Here is a 23652-nt window from a genome sequence, read left to right on the forward strand (position 1 = left end):
TAGCAACTCTACATGATAGGTAGAAATGAGGAAACTGAGGCAAGGGTGAAATAACCAGTCCAAGGTCATTCGGCTAATTTTAGGAGCACTGAGATATGAACTTAAACAATTTGTCTCAGTGTCCATAATTTTTAAAACTGTACTAAAGTGCTCTCTAACACTGCACTAATAGAGTAGCCAGTAGCCACACTGGCTATTTAAATTGAAATTAAATAAAATTAAAAATTCAGTTCCTTACTCATAGTGGACTGATTTCAAGTGCCCAATGGTCACATGTCACTAGTGCGTACTATACTGGACAACACAGATATAACACATTTCCATTATCATAGAAAGTTCTATTAGACAGCACCGTTCTAAAGAGATTGTCAGAAAGAAAGAAGCCACACATATTTTCTTGGAAACACAGAGAATTTAATGGCCTTTGTTGACTGCTGTAACATAAAAACTCAAAATACACAGTTACAGGTCTTTTCTGTTCTGAGATAAGCAAATTCATTCACTTTTTCATTCATTCGTTCAACACGCATTATCTGAGCACCTGCTAAGTTCCAGGACCTGTGCCAGGTTCTGGGGATAGAAAGATGGACGAAGGGCCAGAGCTCCTGCCCTCCAGGAGCTCACAATCTGGTGGAGGAGGCAGACAAGTAAAAGGGCAATTCAAAGGCCATGAGGAGAGTGTTATGACGGGGCTTCAAGAGTAAGACGAGGACTCAGACAGGCAGCCAGCTGAATCTAAGGCACTCAGGGAGGGCTTCACGGAAGCAGTGATTTCCAAACTGGATGTTGAAAGATGATTAGGAGTCGGCAATTTGCAGGCATTTTAAGTAGAATGTTTTGAAATTCAAGGAGAGGCACAGGAGAACATGGGTCACTCAGGGACCGGTGAGTGAGTGGGTTTGACTAAAGTGTAGGATACAATAGAGACTTGAGAAGTAACTAGAGCAGAAGTCAGGAGTTCTCAGCTGGTGTGCTGAGCAGGAACAGATGGAGGGGGAGGGAGAAAGAAAAGAGAAAGAGTTTCACTTTGTACATGCTGAGTTTGGTGTGGCTGCAGATTGTTCGAGAGGGTGTGTGGGGCAACAACTCAAGAGCAAGGTCGGGGAATACAAATTTAAAAATAACAGCCTCAAGGGGTGATTAAATAAAGGGCCTGGCTGAGCTCATGCAGGGAGTGTGTGCAGAGAGAGATGAGAATGAACCAAGAGTGACCGGAAGAAATAAACCAACTCCAGGAAATGCCAACCTACGAGGGCAGGCAGAGAAACAGGGCCAGAGAAGAAGACTGAGAAACCACATCAGAGGATCATCACAAGGAAGTGGTGTCCCAGAAATCAAGGGCTGGGACTGTCAACTGACGCAGAAAAGCCAAACAACACAAGGACTGAAAAGTATCCAGTAGAGTTGACCTTGGTAAGAGCCATTTTAGTGACGTTCAGGAGGCCAGCGTTCAGTGGGTTCAGGAAGAAATGGAAAGTGAAGAAAGGCAAGTAACAACTTTGAGAGACAAATCATTTAAAAAGAAACACAGCTGTGAAGATTACAATCAAAGAGTCTCCAGCAAGTTTATTGACTGCATTGAAGAAGCCAGTGGACAGAGAAATGTCAAGGATCCAGGGTGGAGAATGAATAATGGGTAAAGCAAGGCCCTGAGGATATAGGAGTGGAAGGGCTCCAGAGCACAGGTGGTGAGTTTAGCTTTGGAGGAGGAGAGGGGCTCCTGTTCCATTGGTGTGAGAAGGAGGGGAGGCAAGGATGAGCACAGACGCAACATGCTCTGAAGGCTGGTGCCATGCGTGGAAGAGGAAATTGAGGGAATCCCATGTTCTGGCTTCTATACTCTCCATAAAGTAGGAGATGAGGTTCTGCTGAAAGCAAAAGACTCGAAGACAGAAGTGAAGGCCTGAAATAGCTCCTGGGAAAAAGCGCAAGACTCAATGAGAGGCACATGAAGCACCTCTGGGCTGTACCCAAAGGCCAGCTGAGTGTCCACAGAGGGAGGATCCACAGGGGGAGTCCATAGAGGGGCCTGTGCTCAGAGAGGTGCTGTCTTCCCTATCTGTACTCAGCACCTCCAGATGCAGCAGAGGAAAAGCAAGACAGGTGAATTAACCCAGGGTTGGGACTCTGCCAGGCAGGGAGAGAGAATGGGCAAAAAGGAAGGAAGGCTGACAAACCGAGGAGGAGGGTGAGACTCTAGAGTATACAGGGGCCATATAGTAATTTGGGTTGGAGAAAAGGGACAGAGGTGAAAAGGTGGAAACAATGACCAGAAAGTTAGCCATCAAAAATGGAGAAATAATGAGTGATGAGTGTCCAGGGTGTGGCCAGGAGAGAGTTAATGGAGAAAATGGAAAGGCACCTGGAATTGAGTAAGTAAAGAGTATGTGAAGTAAGAGAATTAGATGATTCATGTAAGTAGACTTCAAAAACACCAAATTTGAGGGAGAGGGGAGAAAAAACAAGATCGTGAATATGGAGGAATGACCAGTGATTGGCAGACAACAGTGACAAAGAAGGGAAGAGGGTTTGGGGGGAGGCTATATACGAGGGTATAAGAACGATCATTTCAATGTGCCAGTTGGGTCCCTGGGAGAAGGCTGGTGCCATGTCTCGGCCTGTAGTTTGGGGGCTTGGAAGACCTGAAGACCTGTCGGTCTACTTGTTGGTCTTCCTGTGAAATCTTCTAGAGAAGCAAATATCCTCAAAGAAGAGCCAAATGCCAGGTGCAAGTATTTTGCAAAGAGGTGGCACATTTGCAGAGTTTTTGGACAAAGTTTTTGGCACATTTGCAGAGCCACTGGACACGTTCACAGGGATGCAGTGGGTTATTCTGATGATAAAAGGGGGAGAATGCTCTAGGCAGAGATGAAAATATGGGGCCTTGGTGGGATCACTTGACTTCAAGATGTTAGCTAGAGCTCTGGGGTCAAGAGTGGCCCCTGGTGGTAAAGAAAACTTTGTGACACTCCCCCAAATGGAGAGCTTTGCTCCAGGATCCCCCAAAACACTGGTGAGAAGCTTGGGATCCCAGAAGATAACAAGACAACCAGACTGGTTGATTCCCAAGACCCTCACTTTTGGATGGAAACCATAGCAGGTTTCAGGCGATGAGAGCAAGTTGGTCACACACCAAATGGATCCTAACGTAGGTGTGCAGAGTCCAGATTAGATGTCCCCTTTGGTGAGAAGAGCAGAGGCCCCAGGGCACAGACAGTGAAAGAAATTAAGCAAGGGAAGTCATAATTATTCATTACTAAGAATAGAGATTTACTGGGGGCCAATGATGAAGTCTAAGCTACTAAGACCCCCAGGCACGTGTAACCAAATAAAACGCCCAAAGGCCAATTCTGCTGGACCTGTGGTAATCAGGTATGCGTGATTCCAAGTTTCTCCCTCAGCTTCACCCTGAAAAGACTTGTTCAATCCTGGTAGGCCAACAGCCAGAAAAATCTCAGATATTGTCCAAGTAGCCCCCACGTCACAGGGAACCACAAGGCTTGGCAGTGAGGGTGGGGAAAGGAGACATTCTCTCTCTGTGTTCTAGAAGCCGTTTCAGAATAATACTTGGAACCTAGACTTTAAACTGAGTCCTCAAGCGGTTTGGGCAAAGCCCTCACCTCTTTCTGCATATTCACCATTCTGAAGAGGTTTCAGTTCTCTGAGTAGAACCTAAGTGGCCCAAACACAGCCCCTTCTTCATAACTCCACGCTAATCTGAGGAAAATGGACATCACCCATCCTTGTCAGCCAAACCCTAATATTTCAGACCAAGGGTGAGACGAGGAGCCGCAGAGACACCTACACAGATGGGTGAGCAGCCACCCAAGGCTCCAGGCACCTGCAACTCTCAGCTCAGATGTCATCTCCTCCATGAGACGCTCCACTGCACATACACACACACACAAGACACACACCCTCCACTGCATCCCCTCTCTCCGTATAGTTTACCATTGCATTTATTATAACACTGTGCTTTAAGTGTTTATGTCTTCCCTCCCCAGCCACATTTGGAGCTTCTTTATCTCTAGGGCCTACAACCCAAATAAACATTTGTAGGGTGAGTTAGGTTGGGCTGGCCTGGGCTGGGATAGAGTTAAATTGAACTGAACTGAATTGAAATAAACCAAAATGACACTGAGGAACACAGAACAGTATCCTCCCACAGCAACAAGGTTGAGTGTTACTCTGACTTCCTCATCAAGGGTCTCCCCAGAAGCCCACCACTCCAGAATGTTTTCCCATTCCCCAGCCACAGCGCCCCTCCCCCACCAGGCAGGTCCTCACTGCTTCTTATGGAACAGAGCAGGGGCTGGCTCATTGCTGGGCTCGGCCATGACCTGCATGGGCTGGTTGTTCAGGGCGGCCTCACGCATCTTGTGGTACATGAACTCGTTCTGGCGGAACATGCGCAGCTCCATCTCCGTCTGCACCCGCATGGCCTGTGGGATGCATATACACCATAAACAGTGATGACAAGCCCCCAGGACATGTTGGTCCCTGACCTAGCTTGGCCCTTTTGGAAAGGGCAGACAAATGGCCCTTTTGGAAAGGGAATAAATGATGCCCAGTCACCAAGATTCAACTGTACCCCCTTAGAGGATACACACTCACAAACATATATGCGCTCACACACAGACACACACTCTGTCACACACACACACTCATTCCCTGGGGGCCTAATGTCCTGGAAGGGGGCTCAGTTTTTTAGGAGAGGGAGTGAGACCCCTGAGAAAGTAGCTTGAAGGACTGTTCTCAGCAGAGAATGTTCTCAGGAACTGCCAAGTGGGTACCTGGATTTGAACGCTGCCTCCTGCACTGAAGTCTCACCTAAGGTCGTGGGACCTTAGTAGGCAAGTGACTTAATCCCTTCAGCCCTCAGTTTTCCCACAAGTGAAATGGATGAGATTCCTTTGTACTTTACGATGGGCTGGGAAGATTATAGTGTGTGACCCGTAGAAAAGCCCTCATTCTCCCATACGTCCATTCAAGAAATATTTATCATGGGCCAGACATTATTGAGGGGCTGAGGGTACAGAGAGAATAAGATGACAAAGACTCTGCCTTCGACAAGCTTAATATACTAGATATACAGTTAGTCTTCTCATACATTTTATGACACCAAAGCCTGTCCTCTTTCCCTCTCCTACACTGCCTGAGGATAGTCCTTTGACCTCTGTCACTCTTAAATGAGCCAGCCCTTTAAAGCACAAAGGAAACCAGCAGCCATTAAGAGCTGGCCATTTACCAGGCACTGTTCTAAGTGCTATTCGCCCTTTAACTTACTGAACCCTCGTCACAACCCTATCCTTCTTTTCCATTTTGCTGATGAGGAGACTGAGGCCCATACATTCAATGTTTGCAGTCACACAGCTAGAAAGTGGTGAAGCTGGAATTCAGTCCCGACAGCCTGATTCCAGAGCCTGTGCTCCCCAACTCTACTCTATGTAGCACAGTTTCTAATGTACCTGGCTGCACACATGGGGGCACACGCCATTGTTTAGGTTTTCTCAGTCCAAGCTTGGAGTATCTCAGGTCCAAGTCCCAGCTTTGTCATCCGCTCACTAGGTGACTATGGACAGATTACTCCTCTTCCCTGGGCCTCAGTTTCTTCATATGTAAAACAAGGAGAGCGGGCTAAAGTAGTTCTGAATTCCCTTCTGGTCTAGCTGGCAATCGATGGGCTTTCCAAAAGCAGAGCCTAGAACTCAGCTCTCATCCTCAGAGAGCTCAGACAAGGCAGAGAGGCCCAGACCTGAGATGCCACTTGCCTCTAAGTCCTTGGTGATTGGGTGGGAGGGTCCATGTGTCACCAGGAGAATGGCGTAGGCTTTGCAAATCATCCCGTGCCCCACCTCTATGTTACCAGCATGCCAGTTGGTCAGCCCTGCGCGCATCACAGCCATGCCCAGCTGGGCATTGTTGGGGTGGTACAGCTTCCTGTAGGGGCATAACAAATGATCTCAATACAATCCCATCCTTCCTTATATCTGCACAGAATTTGACAACTTACAAAGTACCCTCATTGATTAAGTCCATCTGCTCTCCCACCAGTACCGTGAGGCATCTGCAGTCCATCGAGGGGGGAATGAGGCACAGAGAGGTGGGGTGAGTTGCCAAACACCCCACTCAGTGAGGCTGTGAGAGCTGAGATTCTGACCTAGAACACTGAGCCAAGTCCTTTCGGGGAAAAGGGGGCAGGACTGCACTCTGAACTCGAGTACAGGAAGCTGGGAGCCCCCAGGAGCATCCAGCCCTCTCCCTGGAAATCAATAGGAAATTCAGGGGGAAAAAAGAAACTTGACTGTTCTTGGGACAGAATTGTATTTTCACCTCCTTGGCACCCTCCAAACAGAGCTTCCTTTTAGCGGGTTGTACAGGTTTACCACATTTTGCTTATAAGGACCATCCTCTCAAAAAAATGAACCTTCTTGTGCCAACTTACTCATTTGGCCAGAAATGCAAATTCACATGCCACTGTGGACAGAGAAGGCAAGAGGGAAGGCAAGGGCACTGCATCTTACAATTTACAAGCAAGGATGGCTGACATCTCTCTCTTTTTTTTTTATAATAAAAGAAAGCTCACAGGATTGCCTGTGTTGATTGTTAGGGGAGGAAACCTTTTCAAGTATTTAAAATCGAGCTTGATTTAGCTTTAAGGAACTAAAAAGCAGAAGATGTCACCCAAGTGATAGATGAGCTAGAGGATTTGAGAAAGATCAGGGAGGACAAACAGGTTTCATCTCGAGTACCAATTCCAATTATTTGGTCATTACTGCTTGAGCACTATGGTGAAAAGGAGCATGATTGATACTGACACCTGCTGTGGGTGCAGAAAGGAGAGGCAGCAACATGTGTGCCGTCTGTTATATATACATAGACACATTTCCAGGAGACTATCTGAGACCCAGAATCGTCACCTACATATAGCCATCCACCATCTTCCTGGCGTAGTATGAGGCCTCCTCAAAGGCCTGAAGGTAGGAGAGGACCTCCGAAACAATGCTCAGTATCCGCAGCATGTAGAGGTTGGTGTCAGCAAACACTGGCTCCTGCTTCTGCAGGCACTCCCGGCATAATTTCACAACCTAGAGGAGACACAGGCCCTGTTCATTACCATTGCACCAGAGCACGTGCTTAATTCCCATGTGGGAGCATCACAACGACATTGGACACTCATTCTTTTAAGGTTGAGGAAATCGCTGACACAGGTGGGAAAGCACCTGTTTATGATTTAATAGCAAAATGGTTCTATTTGACTAAGATGTAGGGATAGACAGGGAGATACGGCTGACAAGGAAGAACGAGGAGTTTTCATACATAAGTCAGTAGGTAACAGGGAGTTATGAAAGATATATATAGATATAGGTGTAGATACTCTCACAACAATGCAATGAGATAGGTACTACTCATATTCCCATTTTATCAGATGAGGAGCCTGAAGCCCAGAGAGGGTAAGTGGTTTGTCATGTGACACAGGTAGTGAGCAATGGAGCAAGGATTCAACCCAAGCAGTCGAGCTTTATCTTCATCTCCATTCCTGTGATTCTCCACCCTGGCTGTGCCTTGGGATCACCTGGAGGCCTTTTTAAAAACACCCATATCTGGACCATACCCCAGACCAATTGAAACCAACTATCTCGGGGAGGGACCTTGGCATCTGTATATGCCCCTGGGTGGTCGTTATGCACCGTGAGGTTGGACAATCATACCCTACTACAAGTTTGCAAGATGGATTGACAGAGAGGGAGGCCCCCAGGAGGCTGGGAGACCCCCCAGGAGGGTGCCACATTGGTCCTGGTGAGGAGTAAGATGGGCCTGATCCCGATCAGCTTGGAGTCAGGCTTTTCCGACTGATTCATGTGTAGACATAGGCTTAGGTTGCATCCTACAAAGTCAGAGGGTCTCTAGATTTCAGTTGTTCATTGTTCTCCTCTTCTTCCCTTCTTGCTGCTGTCATGGGAGAAATATCACACAATTCTATCCATTTCAAATGAATGGAAACTAATTTTGCCCTGAGACTCTCCCAAAAGCCCATGAGGCGATTGGGGAGGGGTGTGGCAAAATGTAGCTTGGCAATCAATCCATTCTGAAGACAACTTTCTTAAACCCCTACACCTGGCCCTGTTCCTACACCTGACGAGTTCTAATGGAAAACAGGAGAAATGAAGAGGAAGAGAGAAGCCAAAAGATTAGAAACAGCAGAGCCCTCCTGATTGCTCCAGCTCCTACCTAGTGCCTCTGACATAGATTTTCCCTACTGTACAATAACACTTTGTTCATGTGACTGTCTCCCCCCACCGACAGAACTCCTAGGAGGCAAGGAGCACGTCTTGTCTTGGTCACCCAAGTAAGGGCTCAAAAATGTGCAATGAGTGAGTGAATAAAGGAGGAGAATGAAGATAAGGGAAACGCAGACAGAAATGAACAGAAATTAATCTCCCACATTACCATGCCCTAGGGGCATCCAAACCCAGCTACACGTCTGAGCTGTTTAAAGAGCTTGGGGAAAAAATACTGATTCATGGTCCCTGTAGTCTGCTTCAGATTGGATGAATCACATTTCAGGGGGTGAGACACAGAAATCTGTCTTTCTAACAGGCTGCCTAGGTGAATTCGATGAAAGTGCTCTGCAGGTCAGTGTTTGGCAGTAGGTCTCAACTTAGGGTGCATATTGAAACCACTTGAGAGCTTTAAAAATCCTGATGTCAGAGATTCTGATGAAATTGTCCTGGGGCAGGGTGTGAGCGTCAGAATTTTTCAATGATTCTAGTGTACAGCCAGTTGAGAACTCCTAGTGCTTCGAGAGCCAGGGTTGAATGCTCAGTTAGCAGAGCTTGGAAACTGTGGCCATGACATGCGTTTGACTCTAGGTAAGCAAGCAACTCACTGCCATGTCCAGTCATCTATCTCTGATGCCAACCTAAGATATCACAGATCCCCCAGGGACATTTGTCAGGCTGCCTGTGCCCTCCACAGACCCAGTTTCAGTGGATTGAACATACCCCTAAGAGGTGCTAAAGGCTTAAGGGCAAGAAGAGTCATGGTTTCAACCAAGGGACATCTTCCAGAAAAACAACCTGCTTGGTAGCCTCCCCATCTTCACCCCAGGCCATTTCTCTCCCTTACTAGAGAAACTTTCTGCCCTCCTCCCCTAGAAAATGAATTCTTACCTCATGGTACAAACCCTCAGTTCGAGCCTTGTCAATTTTTTCCAGTGTATCCTTGGAGAATTGTACTACCTCCTTCACCACATCCTGAGAGGGCTGGGAAAGGGAGGGACATTGAGTCAGAGATCCCTGCATGAGACAACCCATTGCATCTTTGAATTGCTGCCATCTTTCACATTCATTGTGGTGCAGGATCAGTGTCTTCCTCATTCTGAATGTTTCATTTCTGTAAATGCTACTGAAGATCCCTATCGCTTTTCCAGCTCCCTCGTCATGCTCTGACTCATGTTGTGTTTTCCACTGACCGAGCCCCAGAGCCTTGCTGCCAGCCAGTCATCCCCACCCTGTGCTCATGCCCAGGCTTTTGGACCCCAGTGCAGAATCTGACACTGATCCCTGTTGTATTTTCTCTGGCACTTTGGATTCTCCTTCTATCACCCAAAATATTTGCCATTCTTCCTCTTTACTTCAAGTCAACCACATATTCTATAGGCATGCCCTTGCATTTTCATCTTCGCTCAAGTCATTGATTTAAATACCGGCCAGGACAGAGCTGAGGACAGAGGTTTAGGGCTTGACCAAAAACTCAAGTTTGCCATTGGAGTTCATTAAAGAGGTCCCTTGTGGCTATGGGCATGCAAACCCTCTAAGAGTCTTAGCATCCAGTTCATATTTCCTTGTCTTGAGCAAAAGTATACCATGAGAGAATTTGTCAGCTGTCTCGGTGAAATCTAGACTCAGTAGGCTTACTGCATTTGCCTGAGCAGTCGAGTGATCTTGTAAAAAAAAAACAAAGCAGTACCATAATTAAGAAACCCATGAGGGCACCATAATTTTGAAGAAAAAGTGGCAAATTTCTCAAAATCCAAAGGAAAAGTTTACTTACTATGCTTATCCATATCAGAAGCTCTTTTCTGATTTTTTACTTTTTTTTTTGCTTAGGCAAATCTGATAAAACTTTTTTCCAAAATGAAAATAACTTTTTATAATTTATTCTGACTGTAAAATTGACATATGGAAGCTGTAAAAAATTAAAATATATGAAAAATTATGGAGAAAAAAGAAGAAATCCCCAGAAGCCACCCAAAGATGGACATGGCATTTTGAGGAACACTTTCTAATGAATGTATACGGCAATAATACTTAAAATATTTAACAACTGTTCCAGGAAAGGCAGTGACCAATCAGAATAGACACTGACCATCAACGGCGAGTATGTCTACATGGCCTTGTCAGCGCATGCTGGCTGAATTGCAGTCCTATGTGCACACACGCATATGTGTGTAGATGCCAATAGCATCAAATATTTTTTTAAGTGGAATTGCATCATATTTCCATCTATAGTCTGGTTTTTTTACTCAGTAGATTATGGATATTTTCCTATATCAATATAAAAATATATCACCACTTGTAATAACTATAGAGTTTTCCAGTGTATGAAGCTAGCATAATCCACTTAACCAGTTCTCCAGTTCAATTTTTTCACTATAAGGAATTGGAATAAACAGTTCCATTTAGATTTGCTGCTTACATTGCTTTGTGAGGCCACTTTCACTAAACTTTCAAAAAGTAGCAAGAGGATGGGCATTTGTTCCCATCAAAATACACCCCCCGTATAAACGGAGGTCAGGACCTGCCCTCAATCTCCCCGCTGTCCTCAGCCCGTTCTGCAGTGTCCATCTTGCCGTATGAGAGGCTCCTGGCCAGGATAGCTTGCTTCTGGGTCAGGATCTCCTAAGGAGGAGGGCATTATATTTATTCTTCTACTCACCTCACCTACTTTGGCTTCTGAAGAGTTCTTGACTATCCCTACAATATTGACTAGCCTCGTTCCCATAGACTTTTGTAACTGGGCCTCCCTGGAATGCTTTTCTTTGTTTACTTGTACTTGTCCTGTGGCCTGACCCCAACTCGATGCATCCATCAATGCTGTGACTTCTGCTTGCAAGTCTCACTACTGACTTAACCTCTGTCTTGACCTTTGATTTGGCTGAGATTTCTGGCTTCTGGCCGCCTTCCTGCCTGGCTCCCTGACTCCTGCCTTCCAGTCCCAGAGTGTTACTTAGCCTTCTGTTAACTCAGATCAGGTCTTGGTTCCAGACAAATCACTTCAATCTAAGTCTGTTTTCCTAACCCCTTTTGAATCAAGCACAGAAGAAAGAGGGGGTCCAAGTCTCACCCAGTTGTGCAGAGGTCTGTGACTGGCTGTCTAGAGGTATACCACCAATCTGTCAAATCTAGGTTTTTCATTTCATCCATAGCTGTTGCCCAAGGAGTGGCTCATAAAATCACATCTAGTTAATGAACACTAGCCTCTAATCTGCTAAGTTCCATCATCTTTAAAACTCAAAATTCTTAGTGAATCTTCTGAAGTAATCAGTAGCTTGCAGGGTAGATTCAGGGAATAGCAAGTGGTTAGGCATTAAGTAAAGTCTTGGGGCCCAGCCTGGTGGCACAGGGGTTAAGCGCGCACATTCCACTTCGGAGGCCTGGGGTTCACCAGTTCAGATCCCGGATGTGGACATGGCACTGCTTAGCACGCCATGCTGTGGTAGGCGTCCCACATAAAGTAGAGGAAGATGGGCATGGATGTTAGCTCAGGGCTAGTCTTCCTCAGCAAAAAGAGGAGGATTGGCAGCAGTTAGCTCAGGGCTAATCTTCCTAAGAAAAGAAGTCTTGCTCAATTTGATGCTGTAAGGAAGAGCATTACTTTAAGCTCTGGAAGTGAATCAAATTTTTTCAAGAGGGCAACTGCCAAGGTTCCCAAAACAACCTGGCTGGAAGGTTGTTAATTAACACATGCAACATGTGATAAAGCTGTTCTGAGAAGGGAAATGGGGCTGCTCTACTTGGCTCCGCTTTTCAGAGTAAAGGCAGGAAAATCTGATCTGCAGAAAGGATTTAAGGCACCCCGCAGAGAGAGACTCTCCTCTCCAGGAGCTTCAAAATAAATAGAAAACTGGGAGGAAGAGAGAGGGAGAGTGCAGGGGAGGAGCCAGTGGAGCAGGGGAAGGAACTAGAGAAGGTGGGAGGAGCCAGCAGAGAACGGGCAGAGGAAAGAGGGATGCTGGTTCCCCAACCTTGAAAAATCGTCACACTCCTATAACGAAAACCATGGGTGAGGGCTGGAAAGAGAGAAAAAGAAAAACCTAAGCCGCCTAAACAAGGAGGGTCCAAAGCTACCACTGAGGGGAATGTTATACGTTTTGGTGTTATTTTCTCATCTTTTAAACATTTGGTTTTAATTTTTATCCAGGTTTATATATACGTATATTAAGGAGTCAGGAAGGATTTTGATGCCAGTTGAAAGTCTGAGGATGAGTCACAAAGGCTGGTGCACTGAGCGGGGCTTATCAGGCTGGGATAGGGCGTTATAAGGAAAAGAAAGAAAAGCAACTTCATTGACATCATAGATAGGTAAGTTCGAAGGAACTGTTAATAATTTAGTCCAACTCGCCATCTTACATATGAGGAAACTTAGGCCCAAAAGGAAGAAATTCACCCAAGCTCAGACATCCAGGGTCTTAGGGCAGAACTAGAACACTGGCCTCCTACTTCTTCTTCCAGTATCCCGTCTTCTATATCATAATGGTCTTTTAGTATGCCTTAGGAGACACTCGCTTTTAGAAAGTTATACTCAATTTTCTTCCGATCAATGTTTTTGTTATTTTTATTTTATTTGTTTATTTTAATAGAGAAAACCAACTTGATATAAAAATAATAGAAATCATTTGCTTTGAATCCAGAAATCATCAATCTTTTATATCAAGAGAGATGCCAACTCTGCAATTCAGACAGGAAGACGTGGGCATATTGTCACCAGCTGGAAACAGCATATCTAAAGTGAAGGGACAGGAACTAAGGGCCATACATCACCTACCCAACTATTGGAACTGCCAAGTAAACATCATAAGATTTAGAGAGATCACTACATGGTTGTTTCACTTAATTTTGGAAAGGAGAAAAGAGAGTCTGGCCTCTTAGAAAAATTAAGTAGTGGTGGGAGCAAGATATAAAACAAATGCTCAGGGCCAGGCACCAAGAAGGAAAGCTGGCTGGCTTGCAGATAAGATGCACGTTATCCCGCAGGTTCTGGAAAGTCGGGGTGAGGGTGGACACAGTAGCTTATTCTTTTCTGCAGCCCCTGCAGTACTGTGCTGAGTGCCTCACAGATACACGCCAATACACGTTTCCTGGAATACATAACCTTTGATTCTGTGAGAAGGAGGTTGTTCCTATAAAGAACATGTTAATCCTTGGGTCCCAGCTGTTTTGTATCCTGCGTGGGAGAGATGACTCTCAACTTTTCCACATTGAGCATCCTTGATCTGGTGCTTACAGCTTCCTCCTCCTACTTCTGTCGTGGTATTAGTACTGACTATGCTTGCACACACGTGGGCGCATGGATCTGTGTGTGTGTGAGTGCATGTATCCTTTTTAATTTCTTAAATGGCAGCAGGCAGTGTTATGGGTTGAATGCATCATTCCAAAATTCAAGTGTCGAAGTCCTAACCCCAGTACTCAGAACATGACCTTATTTGGAAATAAGGTCATTGCAGATGGAATTAGGTAAGATGAAGCAGTACTGGAGTAGAATGGGCCCTTAATCCAATAGGACTAGTGTTCTTATAAAAAGAACACCAGTGAAGAGAAAGAGACACACACACAGAGAAGACAACGTGAAGAGACACAGAGAAGACAGCCATCTACAAGCCAAGAAGGGAGGCCTGGAACAGATCGTTCTCTCACAGCCCTCGGAAAGATCCAATCCTGCCAATGCCTTGATTTCAGACTTCTAGCCTCCAGAACTGCAAGACAGTAAACTTCTGTTGTGTAAGCTCCTCATTTTGGGATACTTTGTTATGGCGGCCCCAGCAAACTAATACACATGGCAATGTGTGACCCCTTAGTTCTCTTCCCTTAGAAAATAGAGCTCATTCCATGTCTGTACACAAAGATCTACCTCATTAGTTTTACTGACTACAGGGTATTTTTGTAATTTAAATATTTCCCTATTGGTGGTTATTTAGGTTTTATTCACTATTTTGTTGTTCCCAACAATGCCGTCCTGTAGCTCTTTACATGTATATCATCGTGCACATGTGCAAGTATATCTACAGCATAAATTCTTAGAAGTAAAACTGCTTGGTCAAAGGGTAAAAAATATTAGATATTAAGAGTAAAAATAAGTTAGTGGCAAAAAAAGAAGTCTAGAATAGCCAGGGGGTGAAAGAAAGAGATGAGTCAAGTGGGGAAATAGTGTTAGCTGATATGTGGAGTAATACAGTCATTGAGAGCGGCCCCAACATCTGGACCTAGAAGTCAGTTTTTCTCATAGCCTTTGCTCTAACCAGAGGCAAATTTCTGCCATACGTAGGATGCAGAAGTTAAGTAAGAAGTATTCTGTGTATTTGGTCTGTGAGTCATACAGAAGTGCTCGGTTTGTCTCCCTGAGGAATCCGGCTCCTGGTTATAAACCTACGTGTGATTTCTCAGACCTGACTATAGCAATTACAAAGGCTCTGCCTGGCAGGCCTCATGGGGAAAACTGCCCTCTCGACACCAAACTTGGTGCACAGTCTCCAAAGGGAGCTGCAGTCAAGGACTAGGGTCCCCCTGGCTGGTCCTGCTCTTTGCATAGTTGCATTCCTAGCCCAGGTGCCTTCATTCCTAGGTCTCTTACCTGCGGCCTTGAGCAGAAGTCTTTCTCGGGAGCCTCTACCAGGCCTCCTCACAGAGGAGGAGGAGGGAACCCTGAAGACGCTTTCCCTCGCTCTGACTCAGCACCCTGTACTTTTCACTCCTAGCCCTTCCCCAACACTCTCTTCCTCGTCTCCCCACATTAGGGTCCAGAAAACTGCTGGAGCCTTTTGTTCTGGGCACCTCAGCAGTGAGATGACCCCCACATCCGTGCTAATCCACCTGTCCCTCCACCTGCGTGCCTTTCCATGGGGGAAAATGGAACAGGGGGAGTTGGCACCTGCTCCAGTCTTAGCCTCTGGCTTATACCATCTCAGGAAGTGGTTAAAGACCTAACTCTTTCATTTTGGCTTGGTGCTTTAATTGGCTACTCCACCTGGCGGTTCAGCTCTCTGTCCCAGCTTAGCTGAGCTCCTGACATCCCCCTCAGTATGCCTTCCTCTGCTCAATGGTCTCACCATCGACAAGGCAACTGCTACTCAGGAGTTAAGCATATTAACAATTGCAGTTAAGCAATTAACAATCTCCACACTGCCCATTTCCATGGGACAAGGAACATCTTTGTGATAACTAGACAACAAATCTCTTTTGCCCATCGATATATGAAATTCTCAGCATTATTTAACCCGCGAAGGAGCAAGGATATAAGTGAGCATAAGTGAGGCCATCTTGTTACGCTAAATGGCCCCAGCCCCTCCTCTGTGTGACTACTTGCTGCTCTGCACATACTCTAAAAACATTCACATGCTTTCCTGATTTATGGCCTCCACTTATGTATATACTCCTCGATAGCTTGATAAATTAAAACTTTGTTCTATGAGTTTCTCTCCAGGAACAGGCTGACCACAGGTGGGAAACACACCTACAAAGTATCCATACAGCGGACAGAAGAATGAAACAATGCAATGCCTGGAGCCTGCCACACCTGTAGACCAACTTCCCCAGACCCCTCCTTACTGCCCATGTTCCCTATATAACTGCCTCAAGATTCTGTAATCCCTGAAGATGAGTTTTGAGACATTGGTCACCCATCTTCCGATTAGCCGGCTAATCTAATTAAACTTCCTTTCTCCATCTCTAACTCGTTGTGGTTAATTGGCCCAGATAGTGGTGAGCAGAGCGAGCCCATTACTCAGTATCAAGGAGAGGAACTAAAATTTATTGTGTCTACACTACATGCCACTCTCTTTACATTTGTCGTCTTGTTTAATTCTCATAACAACCCTCTGTAGTGAGCGCCATCTTTCCTATTTTACAGATGAGAAAACTGAGTAGCTTCCCCAAACTCAAACACCTGGCAATTGGTGGCACCAGGACACTGGCTGGGACATCTTTGCGGTGCTCCATCCACCATCCCATACAGCTTTTCCACAGGTTACAGGCTGGTCCTCTGGTAACTAACTGGCAGGGTGCATTGATCAGCTGTGACATCAGCCTTGCCCGGCTCCTGGAAAAGGTGGCCTCAAACAGCCCAATAGTAGGGCTGCCAGTACCTTGGGGTCGTCTTTCACCCCCAGGAAGAGGTCGTCCTTCAGCCCTTTCTGGCAGTGCTCGCACGTGCAGTCGAAGTAGTACTGCTTCTTGAGCTGCCTCTTGCGTTCTTCACTGACGTTCAGGAAGTCGATGTAGGACACCGTCAGCTCCTCTCCCTCTGAGATCTTGCCCAGGGCCCGGAGCTCAATTCTGGAGCAGGGTGAAAGGAAAAGAGGAAATCAAATCCAGGGCTGTGGGAGTGGGATTTGTGCTCTTCAAGGGTTCAAGGAGTTGAGTCTCAAAGACAACGACTTACACTAGCACTTAAGAAATCACCCGTTCCCTCCAAAGAGGGGAGCTGTGTCCTAAAGGACAGTTTCCTGGATAGTTCTGGTTTACTCATTATAATAATCTAATCTGCTCCACTCAGTTAATTACTCTGGAATCAGCTCAAATAGACTGCCAGTAGAGGGCTGGGGTTGGTCATAAAGCCATACACAGCATTCACGCCTACAATTATCCCTGTACGTTTAGCTACTGATTGTAACAAAGGAAGGGAAAATAATAAGGCAAAAACTCCAAACAAGAGAAGACTCGATAGTTGTTTCCACTTAGTTTGGGGACTGCTCTCTCAGGAACACACACATTCAGTCACCCACAGTCTTGGCCCCTTCTGTATCCAACTATAAGTCCCCTCTTACCTTAACCTTCGGTCCATAGCTCAGACCTACAATATGTGAGGACACTTGTGCCCGGAGATCACTGAAGGCAAACAAAGGCTGGCTCTGTTAGCCTGTTGCATTGTACACTCTTATGTTTATTGGGGGACATGGGTTTTGGGTTGAGAGTGGATAGCAAGAGCAGATGGCATTTCAGGCCCCTTCTGGCCTAGACCTGATCCTCCAGTTACCCACAGCACTGCACACCTTACCATATAACAGCTACAGAATGTGCTGAGGACAAAAGCCCACTGCAGAACTGGCACACAGCTAAACCAAACAAATGGAGACCAGCCCGTGGGCCCCTCAGCCATTCGCCCTCCAGCCACAAGGCCGGAAGCTACAGAAAAGTGGTGAGTCCTGCAAGCTGATCCTAAGCTGTGCTCCTGTACCTCCCCAGAATCCTGGATCCTCGATGCCCAGTGGGAAACCATTGCCCAGAGAATGAGTGGAAGATGCAGAGGGCTGGGGAGAGCATCTGCAGACTGGAGCATGGTCATTTCTTTTACCTCCCAGAGAGGCTGAGTCAGACACCGTGTGAAAGGTGGGACAAGAGCCTAGCACCACAGAAGGGTCCCAGTCAAAGGCAACACCTTCCACACGCTCTGAGGTGACAATCGAGTGAGCAACTGCTGAATGGCAGTGACATGCATGTCCAGGCATCTGAAGTGACCACTTAAGGTTAAAAAACCTTCTCCCAAAATGGGGTACATTGACGTGCCCAATAAATGTGATAACATATATGAAAACAACTCATATGGAGCCTGGCAAAATCTAAGTGTCTGCTCACCTTTTGTTCCTTCTTTCCTTTCTTCCCCACCCCAATTTTTCACAGCAGCTGCTACTGAAGCGAAGAAAGGCAAGAGGGAGAGGAAGGCTGGGTGATTCTACTCACGGCTCTGCTTAAAATCCTAATGTCTGAGTGCCACAGGATCAACCTCCTTGTTTCACCAATGTGGATGCTGACACCCAGAGACGTGTAGTAACTTCCCCCAAGGTCCCACAGCACTTGGGCAACGAGAGTCAACATCAGAACTCAAGTGCCACTGGCCTCGCCTGATTGATTTTAGTCTGCCTCCCAGGTCTGCAACACAGGGAGAAATGAAATGCACTGAAGTCCTTGATTTTAGGACTCTACTAATATCCTAAATAGTTCCATGCCATCAAATTCTGGGCCATTGTTGAATGTGGATCTTGGGTGTTTTCCTGAGAAAACTAGGATTTCCAGTAGCTTTGCTTCCCATCAGAGTTAGGCTAATTCTTACAAGGTCTCAGAGTATCTCAAATTATTTCTATGCTATTAGAGAAATTTCAAGACCAGATTAATTTGAAGTCACTTAACCATGAGAAAGTGCATAGGCACATGCCCTGTTTGACCTAACTTGGAATTGGGGATCATGGGATGAATAGAGACCACCACTTCCTTCTGGACCCCAGATGCCTTCCATCTCTAACACACTGCAGTTCTACAGTTCAGCTAATTGAGCCACAAGTAGGCAACTTATTTAAGTATTTCTTGTAGAAATTAGGAACAGAGACCAGAGCCACAGAGACTTAGAACTGGGAAGGTCCCTAGAGATGCTCTCATCTCGACCTTCCCTCTACAGATGTGGAACCAAGTGCCCAGGAGATGATATGAATCTTCTTAAGTCACGTGTAACACACACCAACACAGACTCAGATGCACCAACCACTCCTACACCAGCATTCCCAGAGTCCAAACTCCCTCGCGCCATTTTGTTCCTAATCCAAAGAGCATTTCAAGTACTTTCAAGTCCAACCTGAGAAAAAGACCCATCTGGGGCCATTTGGTTGTCATTAAGAAAGGCAAAAGTGGGGCCACCCCATGGCCTAGTGATTAAGGTTGCACACATTTCGCTTCAGCAGCCTGGGTCCACTGGTTCAGAACCCAGGCATGGACCAACTCCATTCATCAGCCATGCTGTAGAGGCATCCCCACATACAAAATAGAGGAAGACTGGCACAGATATTAGCTCAGGGTGAATCTTCCTCAAGAAAAAAAAGGGAAAAAAGAAAAGCCAAAAGTAAAATCTAACCTAAACCATTAATTCATAGTTGGCCAGAAGCAGAAAATAGAATACTATGAATAAATATTTACCAAAAATATCACAGTTATGCATGCTATTTTCAGACCCTAGTCTGGGTGAGAAGTTGGGGGTTATGAAAACACACACAGTCTTTTAGTAGGTCAGTAATGTCAACAGCCCTCATTTCACGATCAGCAGCGTTTAGAGGGACAATGCAGGTCTTTGCTAAGATGATGTGGACTAGAAGGGACTGCCATGCTTTGAGGTTGAAGGAGCGAGAGAAGTAAGGAGTGAAAGAGGGGGAAGAAAGGAAGAAAAGTACAGCAAAGGCATGGCAAATGGCGGGGGGGTGAGGAAAAAATGATTAATACAAATGCATTAAAAATACAGCGTTCGGCAAAGACGAGACTCTGGGGTGCAGAAAGACATTATGGATGGACAGCAGCCAAGGAGTCTTGCAAAGGGGCAGCCCCGGCAAACTGGGCAAGTGAGGGAGATGGGTCAGAGGAGCAGGGATGTTTGCAAAGACTGACCCACCTCATCTGGGTGTGAAACATGGATTTCACTGCCTCATGACTGAAAGACAAAACAGACACCCGAATGGAAATCGTTACCATTGGCTGATCCCGTACGGCTAGCAAAGGTGCACAGCATTTCAGGTTATGCAATCAAAGCTTTGGCCATCACAACCACCTCCAGCCCAGCCCCTTCTAGCTGGGCTCACTTGACAAGATGCAGCCTGGATAGTGGAAAGTGCACTGGATTTGGAATGAGAGGTTCAAAGGTACTCAGCCCTGGACAAGTCACTTCTCTTCCCTGAGCCTCAGTGTTCTCCATCTGTAACCCGGTAATGCGATGGTCATGAGACAGTGCATTTGGAAGTAGCGTGCTAAAAAATGTGTGGGATGCTATTGTTATCACACTAACCAGCATCTTGAACAAATAAGCATCGCGTCTTTTGATGTCTATCTTGGGGAGAGTTTGAACTGAGTACGGAGACTGGTCAGGTCACACAGGTAGTGTGTAAAATTTGTTGGGGTTAGAATTGGGCTCCTAACACCACGTCCACTGTTCTTTCCACTATGACAGGCAGCTAAGCAGAGACTGCAGTCACCTTGTCTTGCACGACAGCCAAGAAGCCCAGGTAAAACATGGCTGCTCTGAATTAGTAGATGCAAAGAAGCCAGAGCAGACGCCAGAGATGTTCTGAAGAAATGGTTCCCAGGTTCCCGCGGCTGTTACATAGTGACAAGAGGAGCACTGGGTCACCACTGCTTAGGGAAACGGTATTCAGGAAGACTAGCCTCATATGAGGCTGAATTTGATCCTCTCTGCCAACCTGGCTAACCCTGGAAAACACCCCTCTGGGGTGGATTCCATGAGATCCAGGACAGTGATCCCAAGAGGCTCAGGAAGGGAAACACAAATGGTAAGAAAGATTATCATCTGGGTCCCAAATACACTTTCTTGTCATGAGTGACTTTTTCAGTTTCATAAGAGCCAAGTGTCATATGGGCCCTTCCTTCCAGAAATCGGAGGAAAAACGAAAATCAAAATCCTTGCTATATTGGGGCTTAGGCTTAATTCTTGGCTGAGAATCAGAAACCATTGTCTTTGGTTTCCAGGAAGTTTTTTGGGGAAAACTGTTCATTGTTGATGGCTCAGAGTCAACTTGAATCTGTCATAAAAACTCAGCTCTAAGAGCAAAAAAAATAGTATTGCTCAGGACCCATTCCCCCAAACCTCCCCAGCCTGAGCCATGGACGACCAGGGGCTCAGCCTGATGGCTGACTCTTCTCCATTTGTGCCCCACCCTCAAGATCTGCTCTTTGCTCTTCTGTCCCCTGATCTAGGGGCAAGGGGGCTGACCTCTCAGGGCTTCATCACCCAGGTTCCTTTGTCCGCTGGCTTCCGGTTGGGGTTTGGCCAACGGGAGGAGATCAGAAGGTAGAGGGAGAGAGCTTGGGGTATTTAGTCTACTAGATCTCTCTCTGCCTCACCATGCTTTCAGCAGTGCCTAGTTTCTCTACAGGCACAGCCAAGCTGTTGGGTGGGGGAGGAAAGGACCCTCTCTTACCGCCACAGCTGCAGAAACAGTTCTTCCTCTACTTGCCCCTCCGGGTCTAGAGGTGGTAACGGTTTCACGCTGTTGCTAGACCCTGAACACTTCACTATTCCTTGTCAGTTTCTTAAGCTCTACCCACACTTCTGTAAATTGTCCTTTTATTAAATTCTCTTCGGTAAACCCTCAGCGTGCCTTCTGATTTCTGCTGAGAACTTGACTAACATGTGCACCTGTCAGGCACCTTCTCAGGTGATGCTCTTCTGCAATGACCTCAAGACAGATAATCCCAGGCTTCAAGTTTTAAAATAGTAGTTAGAAGTTTACCTAACATATCTAGGTAACCTCAAGAAACATGCAAAGGCTCAAAAATTACCCATGTGGAATTCTTTGCTCTCCTCCTCATTACCTTTCTCCTATCCACAACGGCTCTAGGATGAAATTTCTATTTGCTGCCCATTTGAAATCCATGCTAGTTCAGGTTCAACGGTTTGCCTTTGGTCACGTGGAAAAAATACCATAAAGTCTCCCCATTGCCATCACCTCACCCCCAGTTAAAGACATACTCACTTGCCATTGTTAAATATGACGGTGCAGTTGGGCCAACAGTCATGGTTGACCAGGCCCAGGTTGGGGAAGACGCCCACACCCACTGCCTGCAGGCCTCTCTGGTCACTGAGTGTGAAGCCATTGCAGTTGATCTATCCAGACGAAAAGATAAAAGAGAGTTAACAGACACAGACTAGGGACAGGACACCATCCTAGCTGCTGAAAGTTTAAAAAAAGAATAGAAGACCTGATCTCATCCTGGAGATGCTTAGAAAGTCTAGAAATAAAACAGTTTCCTGTTCTCTACATGTCTCCAAATGACCCTCAAGGTTAGTACCATGGGAAGAGTCTCATATTTGCAAAAATGCAATGCCAACTTGAAAGTTTTGGGCAGCCGTATCCTGAAAAGATTAAAGATGGAAATGTTGATTCTGAGAAGTCTCTCTCTTTTCCCATATCTGCATCTCACAAAAGTCTTCCCCAGTATTTGTCTTGGTTTCTCTCTCTGTGCCCTGCTCGGCTTTGTGTGTATGAGTGTGTGTGTGTGTGTGTGTCTCCCCTGCTTCCTTTGTCAACCCAGCCTCAACTCCTACAGCTGCTCATAAAATAAAATTGACATCTTTTTTTGATTATTTTGTGTCTGGTGAGTATTTGATATTCCCTATTCACAATTTTAAAATCTGATGAGTGCAACATTTAACATTTATCTCCGAATGCGAAGCAAATCAAGTTGGTTAGTACGTATGTGGCACTCAATTGATTTCCTTTTCCCTAAAAATAAGTTCTTCTTTACAGAAACAGATCCAAAATATCTGCTCTCAGGGTATGAAAAATACATAAGAATAATTCTAACCTGGAATATATTAACAATTGCATACAAATTTCTGCTTTATATATAAATACATGCTATATATAATATAATACAATACAAATTTTGCACTTACACAGCTATTTGTTATAAATATTGGAGAATATTGGATATTTCTCCATTCATTCTCATCGGACATTCAGCAAGTACATGAAGTTCAATCTCTCAGTGCCACTAATACCTTGAGCAAATTTCTTTCTTCTCTGAGCCTCAATTTTCCCATCTGTAGGTTGGGTAAGTTGGACTAGATGATCTCTACGGGTTCTTTCAGCTCTCAACTTTGGTGATTATGCCATCTTGTGGCTGTAGTCCCAAGACTGCCTTAGGGATACCCAGGATTGGGCTATTACACCCGTTCACCCTGACACTGTGGAGCATAACTGCTAAGAGAAGCAACTCTGGCACCAGACAGACTGCTTCTAGTCCTTCCTTGGACACCAGCTCACTGTGTGGCCTTTCGAATTCATGTAACCTCTCTGGGCCTAGGCTTTCTGTTCTATAAAATAAGAATGTTAGGAGCACAGATTTCACCTTGTGTTATAAAGATTTCATAAAATAATATATGGGAAGCTGTGATGGTTAATTTTACGTGTCAACTTGGCTGGCTACAAGCATCCAGATATTTGGTCAAACCTTATTCTGTATGTTTCTGTGAAGCTGTCTTTTTGATTGAGATTAACATTTAAATTGGTAGACTTTGAGTAAAGCGGATGAGTCTTCATAATGTAGGTGGGCCTCATGCAATCAGTTGAAGGCCTTAATAGAATAAAGACTGACCTCCCCTGAGCAAAAAGAATTCTGCTAGCAGACGGCCTTTGAACTCAAACCACAACACTTCCCTTGGATCTCCAGCCTGCTGGTCTACTGGCAGATTCTGGATTTACCAAGCCTCCACAATCACAAGAGCCAATTCATTAAATCTCTTTCTCTCTCTCTTGCTCTTTCTCTCACTGTAAATATATATATATATATATATATATATATATATATATACCCACACACACATAGACATCCTGTTGGTTCTGTTTCTCTGGAGAACTCTGACTATTACAGAAGCACTGGC

General features: G+C 45.6%; 1 protein-coding gene across 2 annotated transcripts in view; it reads right to left on the reverse strand.

Moving 5' to 3' along the window:
- Nucleotides 1–392: 392 nt before the first annotated feature.
- SMYD1 (SET and MYND domain containing 1) overlaps nt 393–23652 on the reverse strand; it is a 43931-nt gene continuing 20671 nt past the window's right edge. The window contains exons 4-10 of one of the 2 annotated variants that reach the window (XM_014852782.2): nt 21743–21873; nt 19648–19686; nt 16364–16553; nt 9174–9266; nt 6925–7088; nt 5772–5940; nt 393–4442 (exon numbers count right to left, since the gene is read on the reverse strand). In XM_014852782.2, the coding sequence (XP_014708268.1) occupies nt 4284–4442; nt 5772–5940; nt 6925–7088; nt 9174–9266; nt 16364–16553; nt 19648–19686; nt 21743–21873 (945 nt within the window). In that variant the 3' untranslated portion in view covers nt 393–4283. The remainder of the gene's footprint in view (nt 4443–5771; nt 5941–6924; nt 7089–9173; nt 9267–16363; nt 16554–19647; nt 19687–21742; nt 21874–23652) is intronic. The other variant, XM_014852783.3, reaches the window with a different exon arrangement.

This window comes from Equus asinus, chromosome 6 (genome assembly GCF_041296235.1).
Source record: "Equus asinus isolate D_3611 breed Donkey chromosome 6, EquAss-T2T_v2, whole genome shotgun sequence".
NCBI lineage: Eukaryota > Metazoa > Chordata > Mammalia > Perissodactyla > Equidae > Equus > Equus asinus.